Source organism: Heteronotia binoei, chromosome 1 (genome assembly GCF_032191835.1).
Source record: "Heteronotia binoei isolate CCM8104 ecotype False Entrance Well chromosome 1, APGP_CSIRO_Hbin_v1, whole genome shotgun sequence".
Classification (NCBI taxonomy): domain Eukaryota; kingdom Metazoa; phylum Chordata; class Lepidosauria; order Squamata; family Gekkonidae; genus Heteronotia; species Heteronotia binoei.
In genome coordinates, this window is record NC_083223.1 from 92,713,827 (window position 1) to 92,741,763 (window position 27,937).

The 27,937-nt window shown below is 43.5% G+C and overlaps 1 protein-coding gene across 4 annotated transcripts in view; it reads left to right on the plus strand.

Annotated features, from left to right (window-relative positions):
* The first annotated feature begins 4,846 nt into the window (after positions 1–4,846).
* The window catches only part of GRIK2 (glutamate ionotropic receptor kainate type subunit 2), an 896,645-nt gene continuing 873,554 nt past the window's right edge, over positions 4,847–27,937 (plus strand). For all 4 annotated transcript variants that reach the window (XM_060237503.1, XM_060237506.1, XM_060237504.1 and 1 more), the window contains exons 1-2: positions 4,847–4,970; positions 10,874–11,323. In XM_060237503.1, coding sequence (XP_060093486.1) covers positions 11,209–11,323 — 115 coding nt within the window. In that variant the 5' untranslated portion in view covers positions 4,847–4,970; positions 10,874–11,208. The remainder of the gene's footprint in view (positions 4,971–10,873; positions 11,324–27,937) is intronic.

Here is a 27,937-nt window from a genome sequence, read left to right on the forward strand (position 1 = left end):
ACCACTTAAGGCGACTTATGGCGACCCCAGCCCCTCCTGCAGCCTTTGTTTCTTCCTTCTGGTTTTACCTCGTGACTACTGCATAAAGGGAGTGGGTATAATAAGAATTTCTAGTCTCTTTGGGGTTCTCTTTTATTTTCAGATAGACGGATAACTATGTATGTGAAGGACCACTGCTGATTTGCTGCTGATTCCAAATACTCAGGCACCAGATAATTTAACAGTGAACCACAGATTTTTATTTACACACAATCTTCAGCTGGGGGGAAGGGATGTATTTACATAGGCTATTTTGTATCTTGGATGAATAACAGTTGCTAAACAGTTCAGGCTTTACAATACAGAGGTTCACTGAGGTATCTCAGGGTCCACAATTCTTATATTCTTCACTCTGACAACTCTAATTAGGTTGGCCTCTTGGGCTTTATGTGTCTGGTCTCTTGAGTCAACTGGTGTGTCTACTCCCAGCCCTCCTGACTCCCTCAGACCCACATCTCTCCCTCAGCAACCTTGTTAGTTCTTAAGAGTAGTGTAAATATTCCTGTGACCACTCAGGTCTTTCACTGTGACACTCGATTGTCACTCTCAGCCATCTGGCTGTCTTCACAGAGCTAACAGCGAGCTTCACTTCACTAGAAGTCTCTTCACAGCTCACTGTATCAGCTCACTCTTCAGCTCTCCTGCTGACCATATACTGCCCACTTCAACTGTCTCCCTCTGACAGTTGCTGACAGTTGACTCTCCAGCCGTTATCTGTCACTTACTCATCCTGAGCGTTCCGAGCACTCCAGCCCCCACCCTCAGATCACATGACTCAGACTCCCTGAGTCCTTAGCTTTTCTATTAACCCTTCCAATTCTGTCACAGGTTATTCCTTTTAAGCCACAATTTTTCTCTTGAACCTATTACCAGATAAATTGGATAAAGCAAAGAAACACTTGATAGTCCATGTCAATACTGCGGCGAGGTTATTGTTAGCTCAGTTTTGGAAAAAAACCAATATACCAACAATGGATAAGTTAATTGTCAAGATATTGGATACAGCTGAGATGGATATGCTTTTAAATCCTTTAAGAGCAAAACCAAGGAAGTATGTTGAAAAAAAACTGGAGTTTATTCTATGAATGGATGACGAAGGGAAAATGCTGACAAAAACTAGAAAGATAGATGGATCTGCCAGAAAAAATGAATAAATAATTTGTCATGCTAACTAGGTGATATTGATTTATTTTTGATATTTCTAATCTTTTACTTTAAAATTGTATGTAAGAGGGTGGATAGTGAGATATTACTGTTCCCTTTACCCTTATATGTGTTGTTATGGTCTGTGCATACTGTATGTAATGTTTGTCACTTGTTATTTGTTTGTTCTTTTAATCAATAATTAATAAAATTATAAAACCTCAAAAAAATATCCAGGAGGCACCAGTTTTTTGAGTTCAGGGAGCCCCAGTTCAGGAACCACTGCATCCATCCTAAGCTGCTTGCCTTGCCAATTTTTCATAAGTGGTCCCAGCTCCCACAGCAGCCATCTCCCACACAGATTCCCTCCCCGCACACACAGCGTACCCTGGCAGCTACTTATAGAGGCTCACACCCTCTGTTCTCAAAATCCAAAAATGCCTAGAGGGTCAACAACGGTGGGAACCCTTGGGTTAGATTGTATTAAAAGATAGGATGAAATACCCTCAAAATAGCTCACAGAGCAGAGCACTTACTGTGCTTGGTTTCTTTTTGCTAATGGAAAGGGGATTCCAGAATGTGACCCTCGCACATTAGAATTGTCACAGTCCATTCTACCACTTAAGAGCTCTAGCAGCCTAGTATGCATGCTGTAAGCAATCTGCGATTCTGTGAGTTTCAAGAAGTGTGTGTGTGCTGGGGGGTGGGGTGGGGAAGGACTCGATGAGTCACTGTAGCCTCACCTTTGTCCATTTAGAGGTATAGGAGCAAGCAGCAGTCCATTGAAGGAAAAGGCAGCAATGGGGAACATATTTAATAGGGCAGAAAAGCAGATCCTGACTGCTATTGTGTCACTGCAAGGGGAAATTTGACCAGAATGCAGTTCTGTTTCCCATCATCACAGTTAATCTCTGCAAATCTTTGAGAATAAATGATTCAACATGCTGGATGGATTCCTTGCATCTTTCAAAATTTAGAATGAAGCGAATAATTCTGACATTTTAAAAATACATATAAAAGAAGGGAGAGGATGCGTTTTATATTGCATCATTATGGTCTTCTCTAAAAACTAAACCCCAGAGCGCCTTACTTACTAAAGGAAGTTTGATATATGGGCTGCAAGCACGGTTGATGTTCGTGCAGTACACTTAATGTGGGGTGCAACCTGGAGACATTAAATCAATCTAACTGTTGCCATTTTGCTCAATGGCTCGACGACTGCTTCCCTGGAAGCCTTAGGCGTGGAATACCTTTCGGCCACAGCCGAAACCCCTTGGGTTCCCCTTGCACTGTTGCAATGCTCTGTCTCTCTGGCATGTGGGAAAACAGGAGCGATCTCCCCTGAGGAATAGGGCCAACAGCTATATCGATGTCTCCTATTACAGCGCTTCAAGTGCCATTGCAACTAAAGGGGCTTCTGGACTCTGGGCTGTAGGCAGGGACTTTCTTCCAGTCCAGTGGCGGAGTGAACAGGTACAGGCAGGCAGGGAGTCCCTTTCTGATAACGCTCCAGGCACTATCAGGAGCAGAGGCTGGGAAATAGCAGCCAGACTCTTGAAACGAGCCCTTTCTCTGGTCCCCTCCGGAGCAAAGAGCATCTCCCAAGTGACTGGAGAGTTGTGCTTGGAGCTGCCTGGGCGCCTGGCGTTCCTTCCCGACGGCTGGGAAGCGCCCGGGGGAGTCCTGGGTGGGCGCCTGCTGCGGAGCCGATTAAACTGCAAGTCACAGCCTGAGCCGCCCCAGCCCGGCGCGCTGCCTCCTTTCCTGCCGCACAATGGCCTCATTGACTATTTACGGGCTCCGCACAACAAGGCTGCTGTTCCCTCGCTCACAGGAGCCTGTTCAGCCGGGGCAGCCGAGCAGCGGGCTTGGAGGCGGGTGGCGCGCCTCTCGCCTGCCCTTCCTAGCCCGCCCGGCGTCTCCCCAGGCAGCTCGGCTGCAGCAACCCCGCGGAGTCTCCCGGAGTCAAGCGCCGCGGCCGCCTGCCAGTCGGCACCTGAGGGAGCGAGGCAGAGAGACCTGTCGCAGCCATTAGCCCCCTCCCTCTGAGATCTGGAGGCGGACTCCTCTTCCCCGTCCAATCGGAGGCTAGCTAGGGGGGGATCCCTGGATGGAGAATTGCCTGTTTGAGCGGGCAAGCAGGGGAAAAGAAAGCCAGAGAATAATGGCTAATAGGCAGGGCTGACCCTCCTGCTGCTGCTGGCCCAGCAGAGAAACAAGCAGAAGGGGGGGAAAAAAAGGAAAAAGGTGGTGGTGGGGCTTTCCATGGTGGTCTTTCAGTGGAAGACAAGGCGGAGGGAGAGCTGGGGAGCTGGAAGAGGCAGGTCACCTCCGGGGAATAAAGAGACAGGGCAGTGACGCTCGGTCTGCGGGGTGCTGCTGTGGAGACTATGCCTCCTGCCCCAGAGGTCCCCTCTGTTCTTAGGGGTGGGCTGCATGGCTACTCAGTGGGGACGGCGCTCTAAGAGGCGCTTTGGTCGGGGGAAAGTCGCCCCGCCGGCCGTTCTCTAGATAGCCGAGGAAGTGAGAGCTGTGCAGGATAACGCAGCCAGAACTAGGCCTTCCAGCCGCAGACCTGACGTGCTCCGGAAGATCCGCCACTCCGGAGGGATGGAGGGAGGCAGAGCGTGTTTGGCCCATTAGGCCTCTCGCGCGTGGGGAAACGTGCAAAGGGCCAGCCATCCCCGGGCCTTTTCTTTATTTTCACAGCGGGCTTTTTAATGTGATGGCCCCCCCGCCCCCCGCGTCTGTCTCCCCTTCTCCCGGAGCACAGTGAAGGTCGCTGAAGGCCGACTTGCGTGTGAAGCAGTGGGGCTTTCTGAGTCGCGCAAACTTATGGTGGAAACAGATCTTTAGTCTTTCAGGCGCTACTGGTCTCCCCTTCGGTTGGGAACCCTCATTCCAAACCTGGTCCCTTCTATGTTTTAACATTCGCCCTCTGACCCTTTCATAGTAAGCGGTGATTTGTCTCTTTCGACGTGTGATTTGGCTTGCGGGTGGAAACTGCGAGCTTACAGCTGCTCCGGATTCACGGGGGTGACCGTGTGCCTCCTCTCTTTCTCACCGGTGATGGTGCGCGCAGTGTGGTTTGTAGGTGACAGTCCGATTCAGCCGCCACCCACTTAAGCCCAAGGAGTTTTGTTAAAGTCCAGTCAGCTCCGTTGACTTCCAAGGGGTTCTTCCAGCGGTTTGGAAGGAAACGCCGCACAGTTTAGAATCCAGAGAGGTGAAGCTAGTGGATGGGGGAATACACTCTGCACATGGCTAGAAGCTCCCTCTTCTTTTCCCGCCTCTGCAAAGCCGATAGCAGCCAATTGAACTGAAGCCCCGGTGGCCTTTTCTGGAGGAAGACCACATCCTTGCAGAACAGTCAGTGGTGCTCGTGGGCACCAGTCGTGGGCTGGCCGAAGCCCGCGGGACCCGGCTTTGAGAAGGGGCTTTGGGAAGGAGCGAATTCGCTTGGCCGCCGTGGACCTCGTGCTCCTGCCTGCCTTCCTTCCGCGCCCGGATTCCGAGAAGCAAGGCAGGGAAAGCGGCGCTGTGTCTTTAAAGGGCTCTGCACGGCGCTCCCGGCAGGAGGCGTGTCTCTCTCTCTCTCTCTCTCTCTCTCTCTCGCTCTCTCTGCTCTGCTCTGCTCTGCTTGGCTGCCGCTTTCAATTGAGCTCGGCGCGCCGCCTCTGCTCCTCAGCCCCACAGCCCGGTCCAACTGCGGCTCGGCGACTTTCTTTGGGGAACCCATCCCGTCTCCCTACTGTCCCTCGGCCCTGCCCTTCTGAGCAGCGGACAAGGTAAGGACGACGCGCCGAGAGACCGGCTGCTGCCGCCCGCTGGCCTCGATGGCTTGGGCGAGACAGCGACTGTGCTGGCGGGGGGGAGGGAGGGGGGAAAGGGAGGGGCGGAGGGTCAAGGCAGCCGGGGAAGGCGCCCCAAACCTCTCGGGATGGATGGGGGCTCCACTCCGGGCACTAGCGCTCCGCTTGTTGGAGTTGAGAGAGGCTCTGCCTGGATTTCTTCAACCAAATCGGGGTTGACATGTAGGGAGGCAGAAGGGGTTTTGGATAGTCAAAGGAGACTCCCTTACGGAGCATCTGCCTTCCTCCTCCCCGGAAAGTCCATTTTCCTCCTTCCCCTAAATATCATTATTCGTCCCCTCCTGTGTAGCTCGCGGTGTATCCTTCTCTCCCCTCCCTTCTCGGACTGCATTACTAAGCTCACTTACTAGGAAAGAAGTTCAAGGGAAAGCAACGGGACTTGCTGCTGAAGTCAAGAGCAGGGATGGAGTGGAACTTCCTCTGCCCGCCCGTCTGCCGGCTCCATCCCTCTTACCCCAAGCTGCTGCTGAGAGGATCCCACCCAAACCAGGTCCGGGATGGCTTGTGTATCCCGAAAACTCGTCTTGACAACCAAACTCTCTCCGAGGCTTGCTAGGGGAGCCAGCAGCTTCAGGCGTGTAATTTCCTCCCGCATCTTCCCCCTGCGCGCACTTCTCCAAAAGCTTTCCTCCCCATAGCAACGATTTGTGTGTCTTTATAACGCATTCAATCGCCCGTTCAGCCCGCTTCCCATAGTCTAGACTCTAGAGAGGTGTCTGTGTGCCACCCGCAGTCCTCTCGTGTCCGTGAACTGCCTCTCGCTTTCACTTGAATGCTAGGGAGTTTGCCCCCTTTGGATGTGAAGCCAATTAACTTCTCCGCGGGAGGCTGGTTTCAGTGGGGCTACTCTAAACACGGCGCGTGAATCGCGATCTTTGTGTGTCAGACGCTGGCTCGTTTATCATCCCGCTCTTAAATCTTGTCACTCAGACTCAGAGCACTCGACCTGAAACCAGTTCTAGCTCCGATTTACTGTCCGGATACTTGGATTGAAACCAACGGGACTTAATCGGTTTAAATCCAGGCACTTCGGCGTGTCTGGGCTATGTATTAGCCAACCAGTCTCCAAATGGCTTAGAGCCAGATACTTCGGTTTAATTGATTCATAGATGGCGGACCTTCCAATAACGCCCCCCCCCCCTTGATCTACCTTGTTAAACAAACTCAAACCTGCTTTGTTAGATGTTTCCCTGTGAGTCCTTAAAGAACCCTCCGACCATTCCTTCAGAAAATTGTTGCTCCCCACGATTTAAGTCTGGCGTTAGAGACATTCCTTTGAATGAACAGTAGCAGGTGTAGAAACTGAGGCATTGTCTCAAATGAAAGCTTTTATAATTTTTTCAAACACTTCGTAGTGGAACGAAGCCCATAGCCAAGGAAACCTCAACCCTCGGTCTCCCCCCCTCCCCGCTTGGGGAGGGAAAAGGCATCGCCAAAGGAAATAGAGCGGGGGAGAGATATATGGATGAAATCATAAATGTTTGCCTTGGCTGCTTTAAAATATGCTAAGATGTGCACCGCTGCGAAGTCCAAAAAGTGCCTGAACAAGTAAATCTATCATATCCTCAGCTCCTTAATTAGGATGCACGTCTCTTCGGCAGCTAAAAAATTAATTACCATCTTAAAATGCCATTAATCATCGGCACAGCAGAAACGAGGTTGTGAATCTGAGCTGAGCTAATAAGAGACGGAGGGGAACCCAATCGCTTTTACTAGCTTGTGGGAGTGGAGATCGAGTGGGCCGCAATGTGGTTTTAACTGATAATATCAACATTCATTTCAGTTCTTTGGCAAGCGGCACGGGAGGTGGGGGAGAAGAAGAGGAGGCAGAGGAAGTGGAGGCCTAGCTTGATTTGCCGGCAAAGCGGCAAAAGTCTTTGGTCTTCACACTTTACCTGAAGGAGATGCTGGTTAAGTGCTGTCAAGTAGCCAAACCAGGTATCTCTACACAACAGCAAGAAGAGAACCAGTGCATTGTTCAGTCAAGATTCACGCCAAATGTTCAAGTTCCAACGTCTGTCAAAGGCACACTGTGAGCACATGTCTTAATGTCCTTTTTAAAAAATTAAGGGTCCATCACACAAGTCCCTGAACTGGATCTTTACACTGAAGATGAAAGTCAAGTCTGTCCAGCTAAGAGGGAAAGAGATATGACGTGAAACAGAGGATCAGTACTGTACATTTCTGAGAAACTATCATGTACTAGTGCAACTTTTATTTATTCAAGATTATTAGACACAGGAGGTGCAAGAGAGAGGGGGTTATATTATCCAGAGCCGGCATTTTTTGATTGGTCTCCTATTATTCTCACTCCAACCTGCTGTACTTGATATATGTATTTTCATTTCCACTTCACCTGGGCTGTGACCTTGGATAGTGAAAAGATGTTCCTGCTAGTCTCGGTATGGCGGAGAGGAGGAGTAAATCAAAATACACAACAGGAAATTGAGTATTTAGAGCTAGAGCTCACTGATGGTGGAAGGCAGGATCGCAGTGGAATAGGTTTCAGGGGTTTTGTATGAGAAAATAGATGTACTGCAGGTCAGACGCACCTGGAGGGGCATAATCAGCTTCCTTAGCAGAATCCCATACAATCAGGGCACAGACCTTCCAACTGAACTTTTCTCCAGAAGGACAGATGGACAGGCTAATGTGGACCAGGATGGTTGTTATTAGTATGTCTACGTTGCAAAAGTTGCTTAATAAAGATGAAAATGCCAACAGCAGCCTCTCTTAACAGATGGGAGCAAGGATGGCGGTTTCTGAAGCCTAAATTAATTATATATTTCATGAGTGGCCTGTGTCCACAGGGAGCAGTTTGCAACCATTACTATCAACCAGCCATTAGCCATTAACTTTAATAGGATGTGAATAGTATCCTGAATGTGGTCAATTGATTTTTCTCTATCTTCTAAACAGTTGGTATCCCTAAGATTCCTATTATTATGTCACAGCTCTGGATGGAAGAACTGAGAATGAAAGAGAGACCGAAAGCTCTTTTAGGGAGAAAGATTTCCTTTAGCTCTGTGAAAGGAAGGAAACTAAGGCTTACCATAAACATAGCATACTATAAAAGTAATTCCAGATAATCAGAGCAGAGTGCAGTTAGAGCAGTATGAACCACATCATCAGAGTGTTTTTTTTAAAATAACTTCTATATTGCGAAACGTAGAGAGGAATGGTTTACTTTCTTTAATTCAAATGGCGTATCCTCTGTCCATATGTATCGGCGGCACCTCACACAGCCCGGGAGCTCGATACTGTGGTGCTCTCCTTGGTGCTGAAAAGGAGACCGGCCGTTATCTCCACTAAATATCTGCAGGATGAGTTCGGTAGCTGTCCGTGGTGGTGTGGTGATACCTTTTTCCAACTAGGGGCGTGAAATGCTGTAGAAGTAATACTTATTTTTTAAAAAAGTTGTATTCATTGCTTAATCTGTATAAAACTCCTGGCGCGAATGGAATGTCACAGCCCTCTCCAAAGGCAGGTAGAAGGAGGAGAAAGAGCTACTGTGGGAAAAGGAAATTTACCAAACCTAACAACCATAAACAGACCCCTCCCCAGTTGTTATAGCCGCTGAAGTTTACAATGAAAGTCCATACCTTGTCTTACAAAGCTCTTGGAAGAGCAGTTTGTAATAGCAAACTGTACACTTTGCCGTGATCTGGCCCGCCATACCTATAGACACCTGATCTGTTATGTCAATACTCGGACACAATAAGAAGCCTCTTAACTCTCACAGAAGCTAGGGATCACCCTCTTTTACTTGTTTGATCTTGGTCCGAAATATACTGAGCAGTAAAGAGAGAGAGAGGGAGAGAGAGAGAGGGAGAGAGGCTATCTCAGGCTACACGTTTTACTGGTGAGATATTCCAGCTGTATACTGAAGGAGTCGCTAGATATCCTTGCTTTCAGCACTAGGTACTTCTTTCCCCCCCTTCAAGTGCTCCAATAGTCAGCTCGTTTGATTGAATTGCCTGCTAGACTGCAGGAGTAGCCATTCATGATACTTAGTTTTGACACCGCAGTTAGGTTTCCATCTTTTTTTAAAAAAAATCCCAGCAATATTCAGTAATACCTTAGCAGAAGGTAGATTTCAGTTCACCGTGGTTTAAAAGTAAACATGTGCAGAAGAAATCAGTACCCATAACACTAGCAAGTTATTCTGAATTGCTTGCAAATAACATGAGCTTCTAAGAGTCACAGGTCCAAAAGCAAGGCACAAGAGATTCAAAATAAAAATAGAGGCTGCTACCTTGTTCACTCCTACCTGACAAGAAGTCATATTGAAGTCAGTGTCAACTCTTTCAGTTTCTTCTGCCTTGAAATTGGGAGAACCTCCAAAAAGAAGACTAATATGCATTCATTTTCATTTCATATAGACCTAATAGGAATTATCTTTTCCCATGAGTCAATACTTAAATAGATTCAAGGACGATATTCTCTTTCAGGCCGCACAAAATAACTGTTCCTTTGCTACCAGTGTATTTTAATGATTCCAGGAAGGTATAAATCCTCCCTCCCTCAGGAATAAAAGAAATCTGAATTGCATTTCCCACAAAAGTATAACACCAATAAATGTATTTCTTAACCCGAACAGTGTAGGTAAAGACATACAAACAACTATTTACAAATTTGCAGGGTATCTACTATGCACACAAAGATTACACACCCCTGACAAAGGCCTCGTTATTACAATAGTATCACCTGGAAGTAAACTGCTTGGTAACCCAAACACAACATTTGCATTTTATAGCACTTGGTATTTGCTTACTGTTTTAAAAAGTGACCCCTCCATCATCACTGTGGCTGGAGGGAGGATTCAGAATATGCAATTGAAAGCTTCCTTCGCTCCTTGTCATTTCTGAGTACTCTGTGTATTTTAGTGCAGTATAGTCCTGGCAATTCCTCTTCCTGTCCTAGCCTGAAAGTCAAAGCCAAAATGGCTTTTTACAGAAATCAGGATTATATGTAAGCAAAAATTCCTGGGCATTCGAAGACAAGACTGTAGTTGGTATATATTTTGGACACAATGGTGATGCCCTCCTCAAGCTAATTGTTGTGGACCCAGATAGCCAGTTACAGACTTTTAAAACATTAGTTTGGCTAGAATCCCTCCCACACATCCCTGCTGTTTATATTGGCACTGATCCACTGCCTCTTTAGAACTCTGAACCAAAGCTGGGGGCCCCAGCTTTGAAAATTTAGTTGCTGCCATAATGTCGAGCCATTGGACGGAATGGGACTTTGGGTTCCAATTAAGAGGTACTGAGATCTTAAGGAACTTGCTTGGCATAGTCCTCATTTAAGTGGGATATGAATCTGGTTTCGAGTAAGTCTTATTGACCTGCACTCTAATTGGCTGGAGTCCCAGTAACTACTTCAGTTTAAGCAGACGGTAGTTCAGTGCCCCAGACACAGTAAACACAGACTTCCACAGTACGAGCTGTTCATTTCCCAGACTCTGGGAGGTTATTGGAAGACACCCATCAGCATGTAAGGCACGTCACACGGCCAAGTTGGTTTAAAAATATTATTATTGATAATAATAATTCCGCCAGGCTGTTCATCTGTTGTATAAGAGAACTGGGGACGGGTTGCCTAGCTAGCTGCCTCCAGCCAAGGGGAGCGATCTCCGTTCCTCGCGCTTCATCTTGGCTGCGCGTCAGAAGCCGTGCAGCAGTGCAGTAGAAGGGGAGCCCAACAGCCAGGCAAGCGGGCGCCTCTCGGTCGGCGGCGGTTTCGCAAGCTCGGATTGCCTACTGATTTCCCCTCTCTTCTCTCTCTCTCTCCCCCCCCCCCCTTTGCCTACCTCGCAGGTTCGCCCGGCCGGGCGCCGCGCCTGCCTGTGTGTGCGTGTCTTTGGATTTCTCACGGATTCTCCCCCACCCCGCCGCTCGCCCGACTACCATGGATGTCCCACCATTCCTTGCAGTTGAAGGTTGCTCCTTGGCGCAGTGAATGAAGATCATGCAGGGATTGCTAATGGCTTTGGGAAGCGGAGAGTCTTTCCCCTCTGTGTGACCATGCCGTGATCGCGTCTCAGGGCCAAACAGTTCTACGGCTCCTTTGCTCTCTACTCTACCGGGGGGGAAACCTGACGCTTAAGCAAGGGGGAAAGAGGGAAGCGGCGCGTGTGTGCGTAGGAAACACCATGAAGATTATTTCCCCGATTCTAAGTCATCCAGTCTTCAGAGGCACCATTCGGCTCCTGTTTTGCTTACTGTGGCTTGGATATTCCCAAGGAACCACGCATGTGTTGAGATTCGGTAAGGCGGCTTTTCTATGGTTTCCTGGCATCGTTATGTGTCCCTAGGATTTTGCCTGTCCGTGGGGTGGGGTGGGGGAGTTCGCAGGGGGGAGGGGGAAAGGAGCCGGAGCTACTTCCGGGCAAAGATGGGTATTTCGTCTCCCGACTACATGCAAGGCACCAGTTTGATCCTCTGCTTTCTCTTTCCGCAACTGCAAAGCGGAGTGCTGCTTGCTGATCAAAACAAGGCGAGGAAATTGACTGACAAACAGAGCGGCGGCGGCAGCGGGAGCCGGGGGTGGGGGGGGGGGGGGTGAGAGTGGGTGGGTAGCGAAGCCTAATGAGCGTGTTTCGCTTGCTTTGTGCTGTCTCTGTTGAGTTGCCATAGCGGTGGGAGAGCTTCTTGGCTCTGAGAACTGTTGATTCATTCAGACATGACAATTTCTTAAGTGTTCCATTGCCCGTCTGGCCCACTTAGACGCCAAACGCCAGGAATTACCCGACGCTACTCGCTGGCGTGGAAGGAACGCACCTCGGATGCTCTTTTTCTTTCAGCGTCTTGTTTACTTGCCCTTAAGAGACCCCTGCGGGCGTCGCGACGGATCCGGTCAGTTTTGTAAAGAGACCAGCTCGGAAACTGCTTTTCAATATGCCCTTCTCTAAAACAAGCGGTAAAAGTGCGCTCAACTCGAAGGGGTTGAACTCGAAGGGGTTGCTCAGTGCCACAGAGGGGCCCACCGATGCATCTCTCAGGCCAGACGTCGCCCTGTTAAACAGTCCCGTGACTGAAGTCTACAAGCGCAAACCATACCCCATAAAGTCCGCGGAGCATCTCCCAAGGAGAATGTCCTGGGGATGTACCCGCTTGTGCCCGGCGCTCACGAGGTGCCTACCTGGGAGTAAACCCCACCGAATACAGTGGGATTTACTTCCGAGTAAACCTGCGGGACGCTTCCTTCTTTGGCCCCCGTGACCCCGAAGACCAGCAGGTATTCCAAGAGCCTAGCCGAGATTTCCCACCACGATGCCCCTGTGAGGGCGATGCAGGGACCATCCCTGAAGTTCAGCAAATCCCCAAACCGGCCCGGGACGGTTTTCCATTCATTTCAACTGACCTTCATCAAATTCTGCCCACCCTTCGGGGGGCTTCAGGTCAGTCAGGTAGAGCCAGCACAGTTGGGAGGAGTGTTCAGGCCACACGGCTACAACCCGGGTTGGTTTAATCGCCGGGAGCAAAACTTGTCCAAGAAAAGTTGTGAGGCCGGGGTTGAGATCCGGGGAGCAGCAAGAGGGAAGGGCAGCCCTCTCCTCACCTTTCCGCCAGTCCTGGAATTTACGCCCTGTCTCAGCCAGGCAAAACCTTCATTGAGCCGAATGGCTTTTGGATTGTATGCCAGGTGGTTTTATGGCTCCGGGAAAGTTGTTGTGCCAAATCAAAGGCATTAAAAACAACAACAACTTCGGAGCGAAAGGGTCTGTCTCTTTGTCCCATCCCTGCACGGCTGTTTCTCGGCTCTGTCGCCGTGATGGTCACAGTGGTTATTTTTTCTCCCCCCCACCCCACCCTCTTACTGGAAATGGAGGGGAGAAAACACATTTTTTGAGGCTGAATAGGAGACAGGTCATGATTGAAAAAACACCCGGACTATAGTTACCGGGAGTGCTGAATTCCTAGTTACACTTTCCTTTGGCACCCCTTTTGCAGTGCGTAATAAGGCACGTTGCTCTTGGCAACCGACTTCAGGAATGCTCGTTCCTTTGAATACAGCGAAAGATGGTCCCTGGAACACCTGCTGGGTGTTAGATTGCAAGGAGATCTGACCAGTAGTCCGTTGAAATCTGCGGCGCCGTGAATATTGTTTGTGTCAGAAGACCTGTCGGTCTCATTGTGACATCCGCTGGTGTATAAAAGTCAATATTAAAAAAAAAACCCAACAACCATTCCTCTGCCACCCCTTGTGGGGGTTAATTAAAAATGTTCTAATCTGGAATTTCCCATCAGTGTTGGGTTATCAAATAAAACATTGACCGTTGTTAATCGATCAGACACTTGAGGTGACCGCAACCTTTTCCTGAAGGCAATGGAAGTCTCAATGCCAGCACAAAGCCACAATCCCAGTTTCTAAACTAACAGGCCAATGACCTTGGTTTTTAGGTGGATTTAAACCCGTGTAATCTCACTGAACTCAATGGATGAGGTGAGGACGGCTAAATGATTTTAATTCTGTAACTGTTGCCGAACTGGTTGAAACTTTCACTTCCCAATTTATCTCCGGCATAAAAAACCGCCTGCTAGACTTCGTTGATACTGAAGGCAGTTTATACTTAAAGCTTTCTACAGCTTTCCCCCTTATCAGAAGTTACTTTATCAACCTCTGCAAGGGGCGGGAGGGAGTGGAATTGTTGGAGCAAAGACGGAGACCAGATGCTGGGAGGCGGGGCCTTGTTCCCCAAATGTATTCTACATCTCACCAAATATTGCCAGGGAGTTTAGGGTCCCTGATAGTGTAAGTGAAGACTTTTCATTTGTAATTCTTTGAAATGAACTTAGCTCTGAGAGATGGGGGATGAGCCAAGTATCTGTGAGTGACTGATAGAAAACTGAGCAACAAGAAGTTCAGCTTGCTGAAAAAGGAAATTATCCCTAGGTACAAAAAGAAAGGAACTGAGAAGATCCAATTCCCTCTTTCTTAGCAGCTGGTCAGAATTCCATTTTCTCTTTCTTTAGACATCATATTTGTCTTCTCATCCTATTGGGACTCCCAACATATCTCACTGTCAGCAACCCTGGCTCTCCTCCAGTTTGGTGTAGCGGTTAAGTGCCTGAACTCTTATCTGGGAGAACCTTCCCCACTCCTCCACCTGCAGCTGCTGGAATGGCCTTGGGTTAGCCATAGCTATCACAGGAGTTGTCCTTGAAAGGGCAGCTGCTGTGAGAGCCCTCTCAGCCCCACCCACCTCACAGGGTGTCTGTTGTGGGGGGGGGAGAAGATATAGGAGATTGTAAACTGCTCTGAGTCTCTGGTTCAGAGAGAAGGGCGGGGTATAAATCTGTAATTTTTCTTCTTCCAGCTCTGTCAAAGCCACATAGAATCAGGTTGTGTGTAGAGGACAACACAATGGATAAAGACAGCAGATCAAAGTCTATAAAAGCTGGTGGGAGCTAATAATTAATGAAAAGGAACACTTGCATGGTTCCCCACCTCCCTGTTGCTGGCAGTCATTATTTTAGCATAAAGTGCTTGTGCATTTGGATTCTGGACTTTTCAACTGAAACACAGTATCTGAAGAGAAGGGTTATCTCACTGGATGAATACCACATCCAGACTAATAATTAGAAGCATGGACACTGTTTTTGTTGAGAATGTCAAATTGTCCACTAACTGCAAAATGCAACGTATCATAACCCTAGGTTTCTTCCTGAGTCATTTTCTGAGTGACATTTTCTGTTTGAAAGCAAAGCATAAATAATAACAGGCCTATATATGTGTATACCTTTTTCCTTATAACAATATTTCCATCCATAGAATTACTTTATTGATTTGTTTAACTGTTCAAAATGAAGCTTGTTGAATGTATATCAGAATATTTGAGAGGGGGAGGTAATTGTGAATCCGTGGGGAGGTATTGTGCAGGAGGTTGGACTAGATGACCCCGAAGGTCCCTTCCAGCTCTATGATTCTATGATCATTTCAGTACCAAGGCCAGTTCCTGGAGTTGCCTATGGTTGGTGAACTTGAGAGTCTTGGAAATATATGGGTTACCAACCATACACACACACGTGTGTGGGTGTGTAAAATTGCTCTTTTAGTGAGAAAACAGCAAAATGAAGTTTACAACAGTTAATTACTACAAAGAGTAACCTTGGTTTTACACACACACAAACACACTTCCAAGTAACTGTGTGTAGGTTCAATATGGTAGTCAAATAGAAGAGTTGTTTGAGTTAATAGAAGTGTCATGATGTTTCACTTCCTAGTTTACCTTGGTCCCACCACTATAGAATACAAGCAAGTTTGACACTACAACAGTATGTACTTGAGAGTAAGTCCCTCTGATTTTATTGACATTTGCTTTCAACTTAAATTGATTTGGAGAGCAGCTTTGGAAGCAGTTTGCTGTGTTTAAAACAAAGGGTCAGCTTAAGCACTATTCTCTCTAAAAAGTGATAATCGAAGAATTTTCAGCAAGAATATATAACAATGAACCATCTGGCAGCCATACACATTACTATTTTCAGACATTTAAATTCTGAAGTCACTTCCATTCACCTCTTTAACAAGTTAAAAATAACACATTTAAATCTTACCTTAACTAACCATTTTAAATGGCATCAGTGACACAGTATTAGCAGTTACATGTCACAACATGATGTCTTGCAAAAATTAACAATGAACACCAATAAAGTCAGACAAAAATATAAAATGTTTACAACTGAAATGGTGAAGAATTAAAACTAGAAATTAAAATCCATTTTTTACAAATGCTTGAAAAATATCAAAATGAATTAACATTCTTCCAGATTTACGTCAATTGGTACAGATAGTAATCTGGATTAATTGTTACTTTTAAGAAGGGTGTAGAATAAAACCATAGCTAAAGAGAACTCATATTAGTATTTGAGACTATTGTGTTAGAGACTGTTGTGTCTTGTGTTAGTATTTGAGAATATTCTTCTATGATGACTGGAATGTTCCTACTCTATTTGTTGGTTCGTTATCAGTTGTTATAGCTCTGTATTTGATAACAGGTTCTTTTTTCAAATGGTTAAAAGAATGGTGATTCACATTATTCTCTGATATTGGGAATGTACAAACATGATTATTTCTGTATGCTTTGTAAGCATATGCAAAAAAATGAAGTGTGACCTAAATAGATTGGAGAAGTGTGGGGCTCATAATTTTTTCTGCACAAGGCTCCCATAACTTTTAATTCTAGGCTCATTGTGATTTATGAATTCTCCTTTGCACCTCATTTGAAGTCTTTAATGTGGCTTTTAGGGATTCAGTTAAAGTTGGAAAATACATTTAATCAAATAATAATGACCTTTGAGTGGCTAATATATGTACAGGTAATTTTTGTAGTATTTGTATTGCCATATATGCAATCTGGCCTATAATTTTCAGGCACACTTGTTCTGCACTGATCCCTGTTTACCGTGAGAATACACTGGAGGAAGTGGTGAAGAGGTTGTAGCTACAGTAGTGTTTTTTTTTTAAATCTTCTTGTTCTTCTACCTCTCATCTTCTCTTTCTTTGTGGTTGTATTTAAAACAAAATGAAGAAATTTAAATGGCATCAACATATGCTGTGTTAGCAGTTATTTTTCTAGGGCATTGTTCCAGTACCACAGAGTAGCATGCTGTATCCTGTCAAGTTTTTCATGGTCCTCAACTATGGTACTGTCTGTACCACAAGTGTGTTTTACAAAGCTCTGGCCATAACAGGTCTCTAGTGTCACCCCCTCATCTTATTACAATTTCTGAAAAGTGTGTCTTATAGTGAAACTGAAGAGTTATAAAAGAAAGAAATCTGACTGTTTTTTGTATTGCTTATATGGCTATCCAACAAATTTGGTTGGGTATCAGGAGCACCATTTTAGATTAACTGGGGGAGTCACATCTCTTTATGTTACATATCACATATAAAAAAGAGTTCCTGTATCACTGACTATTATATATTATAACAACAAACTGCACGACAGGCTCCTAAGAAAAGCTTGCAATTTAATCTTTAAAGTATCTTTTGAAATTTGCTTTGAATCTCTTCTTTCCCCACACATGGAAATGCTCTACCCAAATCTGAAATGGTACCTCTGAATTTCGGAACTGATATGTTCTGGTCTTCCTTCACTCTATGACTCTATTGGTCAAAGAAGGTCAACACATTCCAACACAAAGACTATGAAACAATTAACATCATGTCATTGGCATTGTAGAACCTGTCTGAATTTAAAACCTGTCTCACCTCAGGGTAACCTCAGGAGACACTGTGGCAGACAGGAATAGAACAGAATTAAACAAGCAGTGTGGTATATCCCTCACTATGATTTTGATGGTGTTAGTGGGGGAAGCTGTAGCTTTTAAATTTGCTTATCACTTTCTTCAGGTTGGGTAAAAACCATTTTAGATTAACTGGGGGAAACACATCTCTTTATGTTGCATATCACATATAAAAAAGAACTCCTGTATCGCTGACTATTATATATTATAACAACAAAGTGCAAGACAGGCTCTTAAGAAAAGCTTGCAATTTAATCTATAAAGTATCTTTTGAAATTTGCTTTGAATCTCTTCTTCCCACACACATGGAAATGCTCTACCCAAATCTGCAATGGTACCTCTGAATTTCAGAACTGAAATGTTCTAGTCTTCTTTCACTCTATGACTCTATTGGTCAAAGAAGGTCAACACATTCCAACATATCTTCCATTATATGTGATATATCTTCCATTATGATTTGTGATATATCTTCCATTATGATTTTGATGGTGTTAGTGGGGGAAGCTGTAGCTTTTAAATTTGCTTATCACTTTCTTCAGGTTGGGTAGAAACAGTATGAATGGAAGGATTAAATCTAACCTATCTAGCCTCAGTGATGGGAAGTAAAGCACAGCTAGGGCCCTTGCATGAAGTAAAACACTAATGCTTTTGCTAATGGAGATTTAATGATATAGTATTGACAGCTGGATGATTGTTTTTGCACAGCCATTATTACAGTAACAGGGGGCAGGAAGGGGGGACATTGGGACCATACTTGAATTTCCCAGGGTCTCTTTCTGCAATGGAATGGTGTCTTTTACTTGAATGTGCCCACAGCAGGCATCTTGACTCAGATTTCTTTCCAACTGATTACTCTCTTTCTGGAAAATGACTCTTCGCTGCTGTTGCAGTCAGTCCTCCAAGCAGGCAAGTCGAGTCAAACTGAATTATGCATTAATGCACTGAAGTGGCAGAGATCATCACTACTTCTTGTTTCTTTTTTCGGCAGGTATTTAAACTGCACTTGGGGGTATTTGTATGGGAGAGAGTAACTCTGACTTTTGATTTCAGAGAGATGCGAAAGAGCTGCTTCATTTAGCAGCCCCCATGGAGCTGAAGGCTGGGGTATTTTTTTCTGTTTATTTGTTTGTTTATCAGGAGCTGGGGAAAAATCCATTTGCTAGGGGCAAGAGACCTTCAGTGTGTATTAACAAGGTATTTAAACTCTGTCTTCAGCAACAACAGCACAAAAAAAAATCTTCAGAGGAAAGTGGAAGGTTAAGAGTCTCTGGGAGGCAGGAAGGGGGTGCACAGCGTCATTATTGACTGGTCCAGATTAAAGAGCAGAGAGGAAGATTTCAATTTGATAACGTCACAGCCCTTCCTGTTTTTCTTTGCTGCCTTGTGCTGACAATTTTGTAAGGTAATTAAATTGGCTGATTGAAGTCACAGTGGTCATGGAGCGATAAAGACCATTTGGATTTAATGGAATTTAAAAACAACGGTGCGCAGCACACAACTCTTACCGAACAAGAATTTTAATGATCCATTCAGGGTGCTGACTACATACAATGTCCTGGAAGAAGTTTAATTGAAAGGGCAAGCCAGATTAGGTGTGTGCAGTCTTTATGGAGGGAGATAGGGAATGAAAATTATCCTTTTAAAAAGACTCATTAATGCATTATCGAGATTTAAAGCAGGTTAAGTAAATGCTCTTCTCTGGGGAATCTTTGGAAGATCCCCAGGCCTTTCCCATCCACAAATTTAGAGCCAAAGAAATGTATGAAAGGATATTCTATTGATCAGAAATATAACATACCATTTTAATGGCTACATGTGATTTCTGGAAATGATGAAGTCAATTAATACTATCAATATGAGTGCAGATAATGGGTAAAGTGCTTTCTGATGTTGGATGCAGGGAATTTGAGAACTGATTTATTTGTAGATTCCAGGAGAGAAAGATTTTCCATTTAACACTGAAACTCTCCTCTGCATTAGTTCCCTGCAGCACTTTTTCCTCATCACAGAGAGCTTTGTTTTTCCTTTTTGTTTTCATTTTTCCTCTCCTCAAATCGCTCACTGAAGTTATTGTTTGATGGCCAGCTAATAATACAAAAAAAGGTCTGTTGTTTATGTTCACTTCAATGGTCAAGGCTGCATGAAGATGTGGTTCAGTCATATATGATGAGAGTTTAAATGAAATCCCATGCATAATATTATATGGTCGTGTCTCCATAATAGTATGTAATCATGTCTTCATATTTGGGGGATAAAAACTCCAGCCTGTTTTTAGGGTTAGGATGAACAAAAGTAGGATGAACATTCCCTTTTCCACTCTCCAGTTATCTATATGTTCGTTGTATCACTAATATGGACTCACATGGAACTAAGAAATTGTGAAACAGCATATTTTTATCCTAAGCGTCAAGCTACATCAGCTAGCAAATGATCATTCCCCTTTCATCAAGCTATATAGTCTAATATTTACTGCATGATGTTAGCAAAGAGACTTAGAGATCAATCCTAAGCAGGACTACTCAGAGTCCTACTCGGGTCCATTCAAAGGGGCATATGCCCAGGAAAGCATACTTAAGACCACAACATTAATATCATAGTCTATTTAAAGGCTTTAAAATCATTTCTATCACACAGAGCAAACATCTTTTATCATATTTGAAGCAGGCTTACAAGTTATACTGAAGCAAACAGGCTTATGAAAGAGATCAGTGGAAGGTGTCACCAGTTTCTCTGCAGGTGTCATTCTCGACAGTGTTTCCTGGTATGCTTTCTTTAGAGAGGCCAGCTCCTGGAGTTTTGGACCTTCTGAACAGAAAGCATGCACTTTACCACTGAGCACAACCTTTCTCTTTCTGCAGTTGCATGTCACTATACAGATCCCATTTACTCCTGAGCATTCTGATGGAAATATTGAAGAAGTTGCAGTGCAGCCCTAAGCAGAGCTCCCTTGACTGCAGTGGATTTAGAAAAGAGATAACTCCCCTTAGAATACCCTGCTTGACATGTGCACCCAACTCATATTCAAAATAGTTTTGGAACAAAAGTTGGTCAGGTTTCAGAATTTCATTTTCAGAATTTTATATCTAAAATCTGATTCTGACGAATATTAAAAATAACAGCTCCATCTTGACTATGTTTGCTGAAAGGGAAGTCCCATTTTAAATGGAACTGCTGTTATCTAATAGCGCAGTCTCCATTGGAGAACCAGAATCAGAAATGGAAGAGAACATCCAGGACTATTTCAGACATGACTGAAACCCACTTGGACTAGAGTTCTTGATGAAGAAAGCAGGGCAAATATGTCAGAAATAAACAATCACTTCATTTATCTACATTTCATTGCTGCACATTTGTCAAGGATTTCCAGAATGTGTTCAGTGGGTATTCTAAAACCGTGGGGTTGGATCTAAAACACGGTCAGTGCAGTGAAATTGGTGGAGTAGGACTTCTCTGGGCCATCCTTCCTGTCACAGCCTACTGACCCTTCCAAGTGCTGCTTCTGGGGGTCAAGGGATTCTCAGGAACAGCAGCAGGGGACTGGGGGTCTGCAGTGGGAGAGGAATCTCAAATATTACCTTCCACTTCTGTTTCAATGGAAGTGTTGTACCAACACAATTTCCACAATGCCACCAGAAATAACCCTTTGGACCAATGTGTTGTATACTAGGTGCATGCTGTATCAGAACCATGGTGTTCGATTCACACATACAATAAACAACCTGTCCCTGCTGTTTAGAACTGGATTAAACTAGGGTAAGCTTTTGGTGAAAACTTTTCTCCTTTCCTGCAAAAAACTGTCCCCCTTCTTCTGATTCTTAGGGAGCACTTGAAAAGAAGAAGATGTTTTATTTCCTGTATAGGGGAGGGAAGGAAGAGAATTCATCTTGACATTTGCCTGGGTAACAGAGAATGACATGAAATTTCCTGAATAAGACGGGAAACCACCTGAGTCCATAAGGAAGAAATTATAAATGGACTACAGTACACAGTTAGATCTTCAAATAAAGTATAACAGGTAAATGGATTTCAATTGAATAGCAATGCCACTAAAAGTTCCCTGTTTTATTAGCTAGCTGCTGGGGAATCTGAAGTATTAAAATGTTCACATGACTGCATGTTTCCCCACATTCCAACAGGCAATAAGAAATTTAATCAGAGAATAAATTTAAATGTAGTATTGTTGAATTTAGTGTACGGAAATGCTTAGCCTGACCTGAGACATGTGATATTGCTTGGCCATTTGAACCCTGTAATTAACTGAGCTCAAATTTTTCAAATTCCTATATGTTTAGTTATTTTTAGTTATTTCATTTATACCACTCCTTTCTCCCCAGTGGGGACCTAAAGCAGTTTATTAAGTTCTTCTCTAATTTATCTTCAGAACTATCTTGTGGGGTAGGTTAGGCTAAGAGAGAGGAACTCTTCCAAGATCACCTGGCGAACTTCCATGGCAGAATGGGGATTTGAACCTGGATCTTCCAGATCCTAGCTCAGCACTCTAATCACTACACTACGGTGGCATGCATGATGGATCTTTATGGGTATAACAATACCTCCCTTCCCTTTCTAAATCTCACCATTTGTGCCACATGCATAGAAATAAAGCAAGCACCAGACTCAAATGCAAAGGAAATGTGAATCTCCTATCTGCACATCTTTCGATCTTTTCTCCACTCTGCCTTGTCAAGACATAGAAGCGCTTCTATGATGGGACCCCATCTGGGGTTATCAGAGGCACACATAAATTTCCCACAATGAATAGCAATCCAATGCACACTTCCATGGGAAGAATCCTTGTTGAATGCAATGGAACTTCTGTGTGCAAGTATGTTCACCAAGAATAGAAGGGAGGAAAATAATTTTTGTTATATACCATGAGGATTTCTCCATGAAAAAAATTGCATGTCCCCTATGGTTTTGTCCTAATCTTTTTGTGAAGGGGGAAGGGGGGGCTGTATATAGCTTAAGTAACATTACCGTAAGCAAGGCTGGCATGGCTTTTTCAAACTCAGAGAATGGTCTAGTTTTCAGAATACATATGTCTCTAGGACTTTGGTCCCATCTATTCACTGAGAGCCGGTTTGGTGTAGTGGTTAAGTGCACAGACTCTTATCTGGAAGAACCGGGTTTGAATCCCCACTGCTCCACTTGCACCTGCTGAGATGGCCTTGGGTCAGTCATAGCTTTCATAGAAGCTGTCCTTGAAAGGGCAGCTGCTATAAAAGCACTCTCAGCCCCACCTACCTCACAGGGTGTTTGTTGTGGGGGGGGAGGTAGAGGAGATTGTGACCTCTCTGAGACTCTGAGATTCAGAGTATAGGGCGGGATATAAATTAAAAAAAAATCTTCACTGAGAAGCAGCCTATAATATGGATATCAGTCCTGCTTTCTGGTATATTTATACACTTTATCTGCCATCCTACTATTGCTTTTCTATATTTTACTGGAACCTCTCAAACCTCTTTCCCCCCACTCAGTTAAATTTCCTTTAGTAGTTATTAAACCAGGATATAAAGCATCCCTGCTACCTTCTATTCTTCATCAACGTCCTGTAGTCATTTCTCTAAAGAAGGTGCATAATCAGGGCAGAAGGCAGAAACTGATAGGGGGAAGGCATGACCTTCATCTCTACACCTGCTAGAAATTGTGTGAACAGGTTTGGGGTCTCTGGATCGGAGACAGAAATTAGCTCTAATTAGGATCTTACCCTCAAGGTCTGTGTATTGCCTGTGAGGCTATCCATTTTGATAAAGCTGATATTTCTCTCAAGTTTGTTAAACCAAAGCAAATAGCCACAAGGCATTTTAATCCAAACATGAATCCCTACCCAAACAGAACATTCTGAGACCTTTGCCAGTGACAAATTAAAATGTATCAATTCATACAATTAAAAATCTTACGAGGGAGGAAAGGAGAGAGAGAGGAGAAGGTTATTGGTGAATATTTTGTCTTCCCATTTTCAAATTGTTTACAGATTTTTACAATGCAATCCTAATAGTTCATGTTTGGTATAGTTGTTAAGTGTGCAGACTTTTATCTGGGAGAACCAGATTTGATTCCCCACTCCTCCACTTGCACCTGCTGGAATGGCCTTGGGTTAGCCAAAGCTATTGCAGGAGTTGTCCTTGAAAGGAGTTGTCTTGGCCCCACCTACCTCACAGGGTGTCTGTTGTGGGGGGAGAAGATATAGGAGATTGTAAGCTGCTCTGAGTCTCTAATTCAGAGAGAAGGGCAGGGTATAAATCTGCAGTCTTCTTCAGAAATAAATTCCACTTAGCTCAAGGGGACCTACTCTCTAGCAAAGGTACTTAGGATTGAAGCCTTATTCTGGCCACAGGAATAAGGCCACATTTTGTTAGGTGTAAGAGAGAGATGACTTACAACATGATTCTGTTATGCATGCTCATTTTAGATTGAAACCCACTAAATTAAATGGTGTTTACTCTGAAGTAAGTATGCAAATAATTATCGTAGGTGAAGGAGGAGTCAGCAGTTGGCCCAGGGAGTTTATGACCCAAATTTCTTCCCTTGCTTTTGGATGTGAGCAGGTTAGGAAGGTGGGAGAGGTGGCTCCCATGAAAATTGGATCTGTGCTGAACTTTAAATCTTAAACAAATATCCATAGGTATTACCTGTCCCTAAACATATACCTAACCCTAACCAGTCCCTAACCAAATGCCATAGAATATTCTAATACCTTCTATAGTTACAAATTAAAATATATTAATGTGCACCATAAAGGTAATGGTGGAAAGAGAGAGAACCATAAAAAATGGATTGAAGAACATTACTATTGCAGGCTTTTAAACTGTTAAGTGTACATTTCTGGTCAAAACAATGTGAATGTAGTCCGTCAGACATAAGAAACAGATAACACTAATCCAGAAATATTTCCACCCACACCAAATGATTTCCAGATTTCTGTAATATATAACACTCCTTGTTTGAAGGCTGTGGTGGAATTATAGGTGAGATAGGACAGTTATGTACAGCAGCCTGAATTTGCTTTGGTCTCTCAATTTAATTTTCTCCCATAAGGCATTGCAGGAGGCCATTGAAACCTGACAATGCACCTTGCACTCTGCTCTAAAAGAACTGTTTACATTGATGAGTTCCAGTCTTGATGTCAAAACATCTAGATATGAGGGCCTGTGTCTCCAAGCTCTTGCCTTGACATGGAGGGTGTTTTTAACCTAGTGATGCAATGACTCTGATCAGAAAAGGGAAGGGTCTGACCATCTGATTTCTTGATTAACAGCTAACCTGGATTCTAAAAGTATTTAACACCAGTGTTTGAGATGCTAAGGGCTCTCTGCCAGTGCCATTGTTAGGTCTTGTCAAAGTGCTGGGATGCATTCCTAAATAGATAATAAGTGAACAATTTGTTTATAATAGGACAAAGTTGGAGTCCAGTAGCACCTTTAAGACCAATATAATTTTATTCAGAAGGTAAGCTTTCGTGTGCATGTACACTTCATCATAGTCTGAAAGCTTACCTTCTGAATAAAATGTTCTGAATAAAGGTGCTACTGGACTCCAACTTTGTTCTATTGCTTCAGACCAACATAGCTGCCCATCTGGATCCATGCAGGGCTCATTTTGTAGAAAAAGCCAGCAGGAATTCATTTGGGTATTAGGACACCACCCCCTGACACCACACAGTTCTCCTGTACACAAGGATTGTCTCTGCAAGAAAAATGATCTATCTACCCATTCTTGTTCTACAGTTCCCCCAAGGAGCATGGGGTGGCATACCTAGCTCTCCTCTTCTCCTTTTATCTCTACAACATCTTGTGAATTAGTTTAGCCTGATAAGAGTATGCCTGGCCCAAGGTCACACAGGAAGCTTTACAGCTGTAGAGTTTTGCACCCAAGTTTTTCAGGTCCTAATGAACAGATCACATGTGCTCATATAAGTACATTGACAGAACTATCCTAAGTGGATCCACTCAAATCTATTCAATAGGAAAAGTGTTCTTAAGATTTCACAGATGGATAACTAGATTGGAAGACTTGGCTGATATAAACCACTGCCTGGAATGTATAGGTACATAAATTGCTTGTACACTTATGACTGCTGATTAAGAGGTACATGGGAAAAGTATACCTGGTTTATGACAATAACTCATATGCAACCAGACGCTTCTTATGGCATGTGAAACTGAATGTATTACAGTCATTAACACTAAAGATTCCCAGGTGCCTTCCTACAAAAGAGACTTTCTATTTAAACAATAAACTGATGCAATCAGCAACAATTTGCTATGCAGTGAAGGAAATTGTTATATGTAGTTTACAACCCTTCCTCACAAAAGAAAGAAAAAAGGAACAAATGTTAATACTGAAGTACACCTAGACTCTTTTTCAAAAGAGAAGCTCCCTTTTAATAAATGAAAATCACAAGGACTGATTCTCTTGAAATTGAAGTAATTTCTAATTATATTATTTTATACCATTTTTATCAGCTTTAGGTGCCTTGGCCAGAGGATGAATGCTTAATTTAGTCTCATAAACATTCTGCCCAAATCAGCAGTTGAAAGACATATATTTCACCTGGAGTCCTTAAAAAAATTCTCAGAATAAGCCCAAGTGTTACATAAATAATTCATTTCTTTTATTGTACATTACAACACTTAACAAGAGCCAACATCAAGACTCAGCACTTCAGGAAAATTAATTTGCAGCATTATCACTTTAATTTTGGTATGCTCTACAATATTTAGAACCTTTTGAAAAGTTGACTTTGATAATCAGTGAAGGGAATGTAAACCAGAACTAACACTCCAATCCAAAACCTAGCATGTGGTGTGATGTCCAAATGGAGATCCATCATCATCATCATCATCATCATCATCATCATCATCATCATCATCATCATCATCATTATTATTATTATTATTATTCCCATTCCCCCTAGTGGTTCCCATGGGGAGTCTTTATAGGTCGGGTGCTACTGTTCCAGTCATTCCAATCTAGGAAACAGATCTATGCATGCCAAAGGACATGTGTGTGCATTTCCTCTATTGAAATGAATGTGAACTTCCCCTCCTTTTCTGGGCCAACATTGTTAGGACCAACCCAACCTCAGAAACTTTCAAGTTTTCAGAGATATAGATAAGAATTGGGATGGATCTGACCTTTGGATTGGCTTTGCTTGCTGTTATCAAATTTTATTCACAGTCTGGTAAATGATTTTGCTGGCATCTCCATTTGCAAGGAAAAAAGAAAACATCTTCTCTTTTTTTGGGGGGAGGAGAACATTTTATTTTCATGTGAGAGAAATTCTGGCTTCTTTGAGTTGTGCATGCAGTTCCTTGGTTGTGTTCAACTACTTGTGTTTGCTAATGTGAAGCCCTTCCTGCTAGGAAGCATCAGATCAGCCAGTGGTCAGATTTCTAGAGCAAAATTGACTATGCCAGAAAACCAGAATGGCTCCCTAAGAATAAAATCAACTGATATAGACTGATATTGTAGTATAAATTTTAATTTGATTATTGATAAGTTTCTGAGCGTCCATTGCTAGTATATTGGTAATGGTGAATACTTTTACAGGTAGCTACCATGGTTTAAATCCTACATTTTTTTGAAACAATGATGAAATACATTTAATTTAAACACCACTGAATTACCCATAATCTAAACACAGAAACTTATAAAATCAGGGTTTAGTCCCATCTCCTGTAGGCACCTTTTACACAGTGGTATTTCAACTCCTAGCTCCCTGCCAAGTAGCCTAATCATATCAAATATGTACAAGTTTCTTTGTGGTCATCTAACATTCGTCTGAAAAACGGTTCTTCGTTACATTTTCATGAAGTGATGTTGAAGTTCAAGTACCTGTGCTGACAAAAATGTAACACTTGTTTCCTGATGATAAACTCGACTTGCATAGCCTATATATAAAAAATCAGGCAATGTCTATGCCTTAACAAGATACTAATTGTAACACAAATTTAATTGACCTGAAGGAAGACATGCAGGATGGTTTTCCCAATACCTTCCATGAGTGAACTGGAAGAGCAATGTACAATGAAGTCCACTAAGTATATTTCATTAGTACTCTAGTAGATCAGGGTTAGTGCTCATAACTGCATGCAAATTCCATTATACAGATACGGTATATATCTTTCAGGAAGAAAAAAACAGCAGGGGTGAGCATTATTTTTACTAGAAGTATAGTTTGTTTTCCTAGGCACCAACAGTTCAATCCATACTTTGTAGGGAACTTAACTACCCACTCATTCAGTGTGTCAAGGATTAAAAATAACTAACAGTTTTTTAAAAGCATTAAAAAGACATTAAAGGATCTGCTGAAACATCTCAAGGCAAGGGGGGAAATCACATTTAAAGATCAAACTAACATTAGCTAGCCACATCAGGCCATTATCTCAAGCATTGCCCAGTTGTGACCTTTTGTTTCTAGGCACTCAAGTTTTACAGTTTAATGTGCTCTGGTGACTTCATGCCAGACTCATAATTTTATTCAAAGGCTTTAGGGCTTAGGATTTTTTTAAAAAATAAATAAATCCTTAAGCGTTTCAGACAGCTACATTTCTATTTGCTTCTGATACCAGCATCCTTCTGACATTGTTCCGAGTGACAAGCAACCATACAATAATAACAGTAATAATT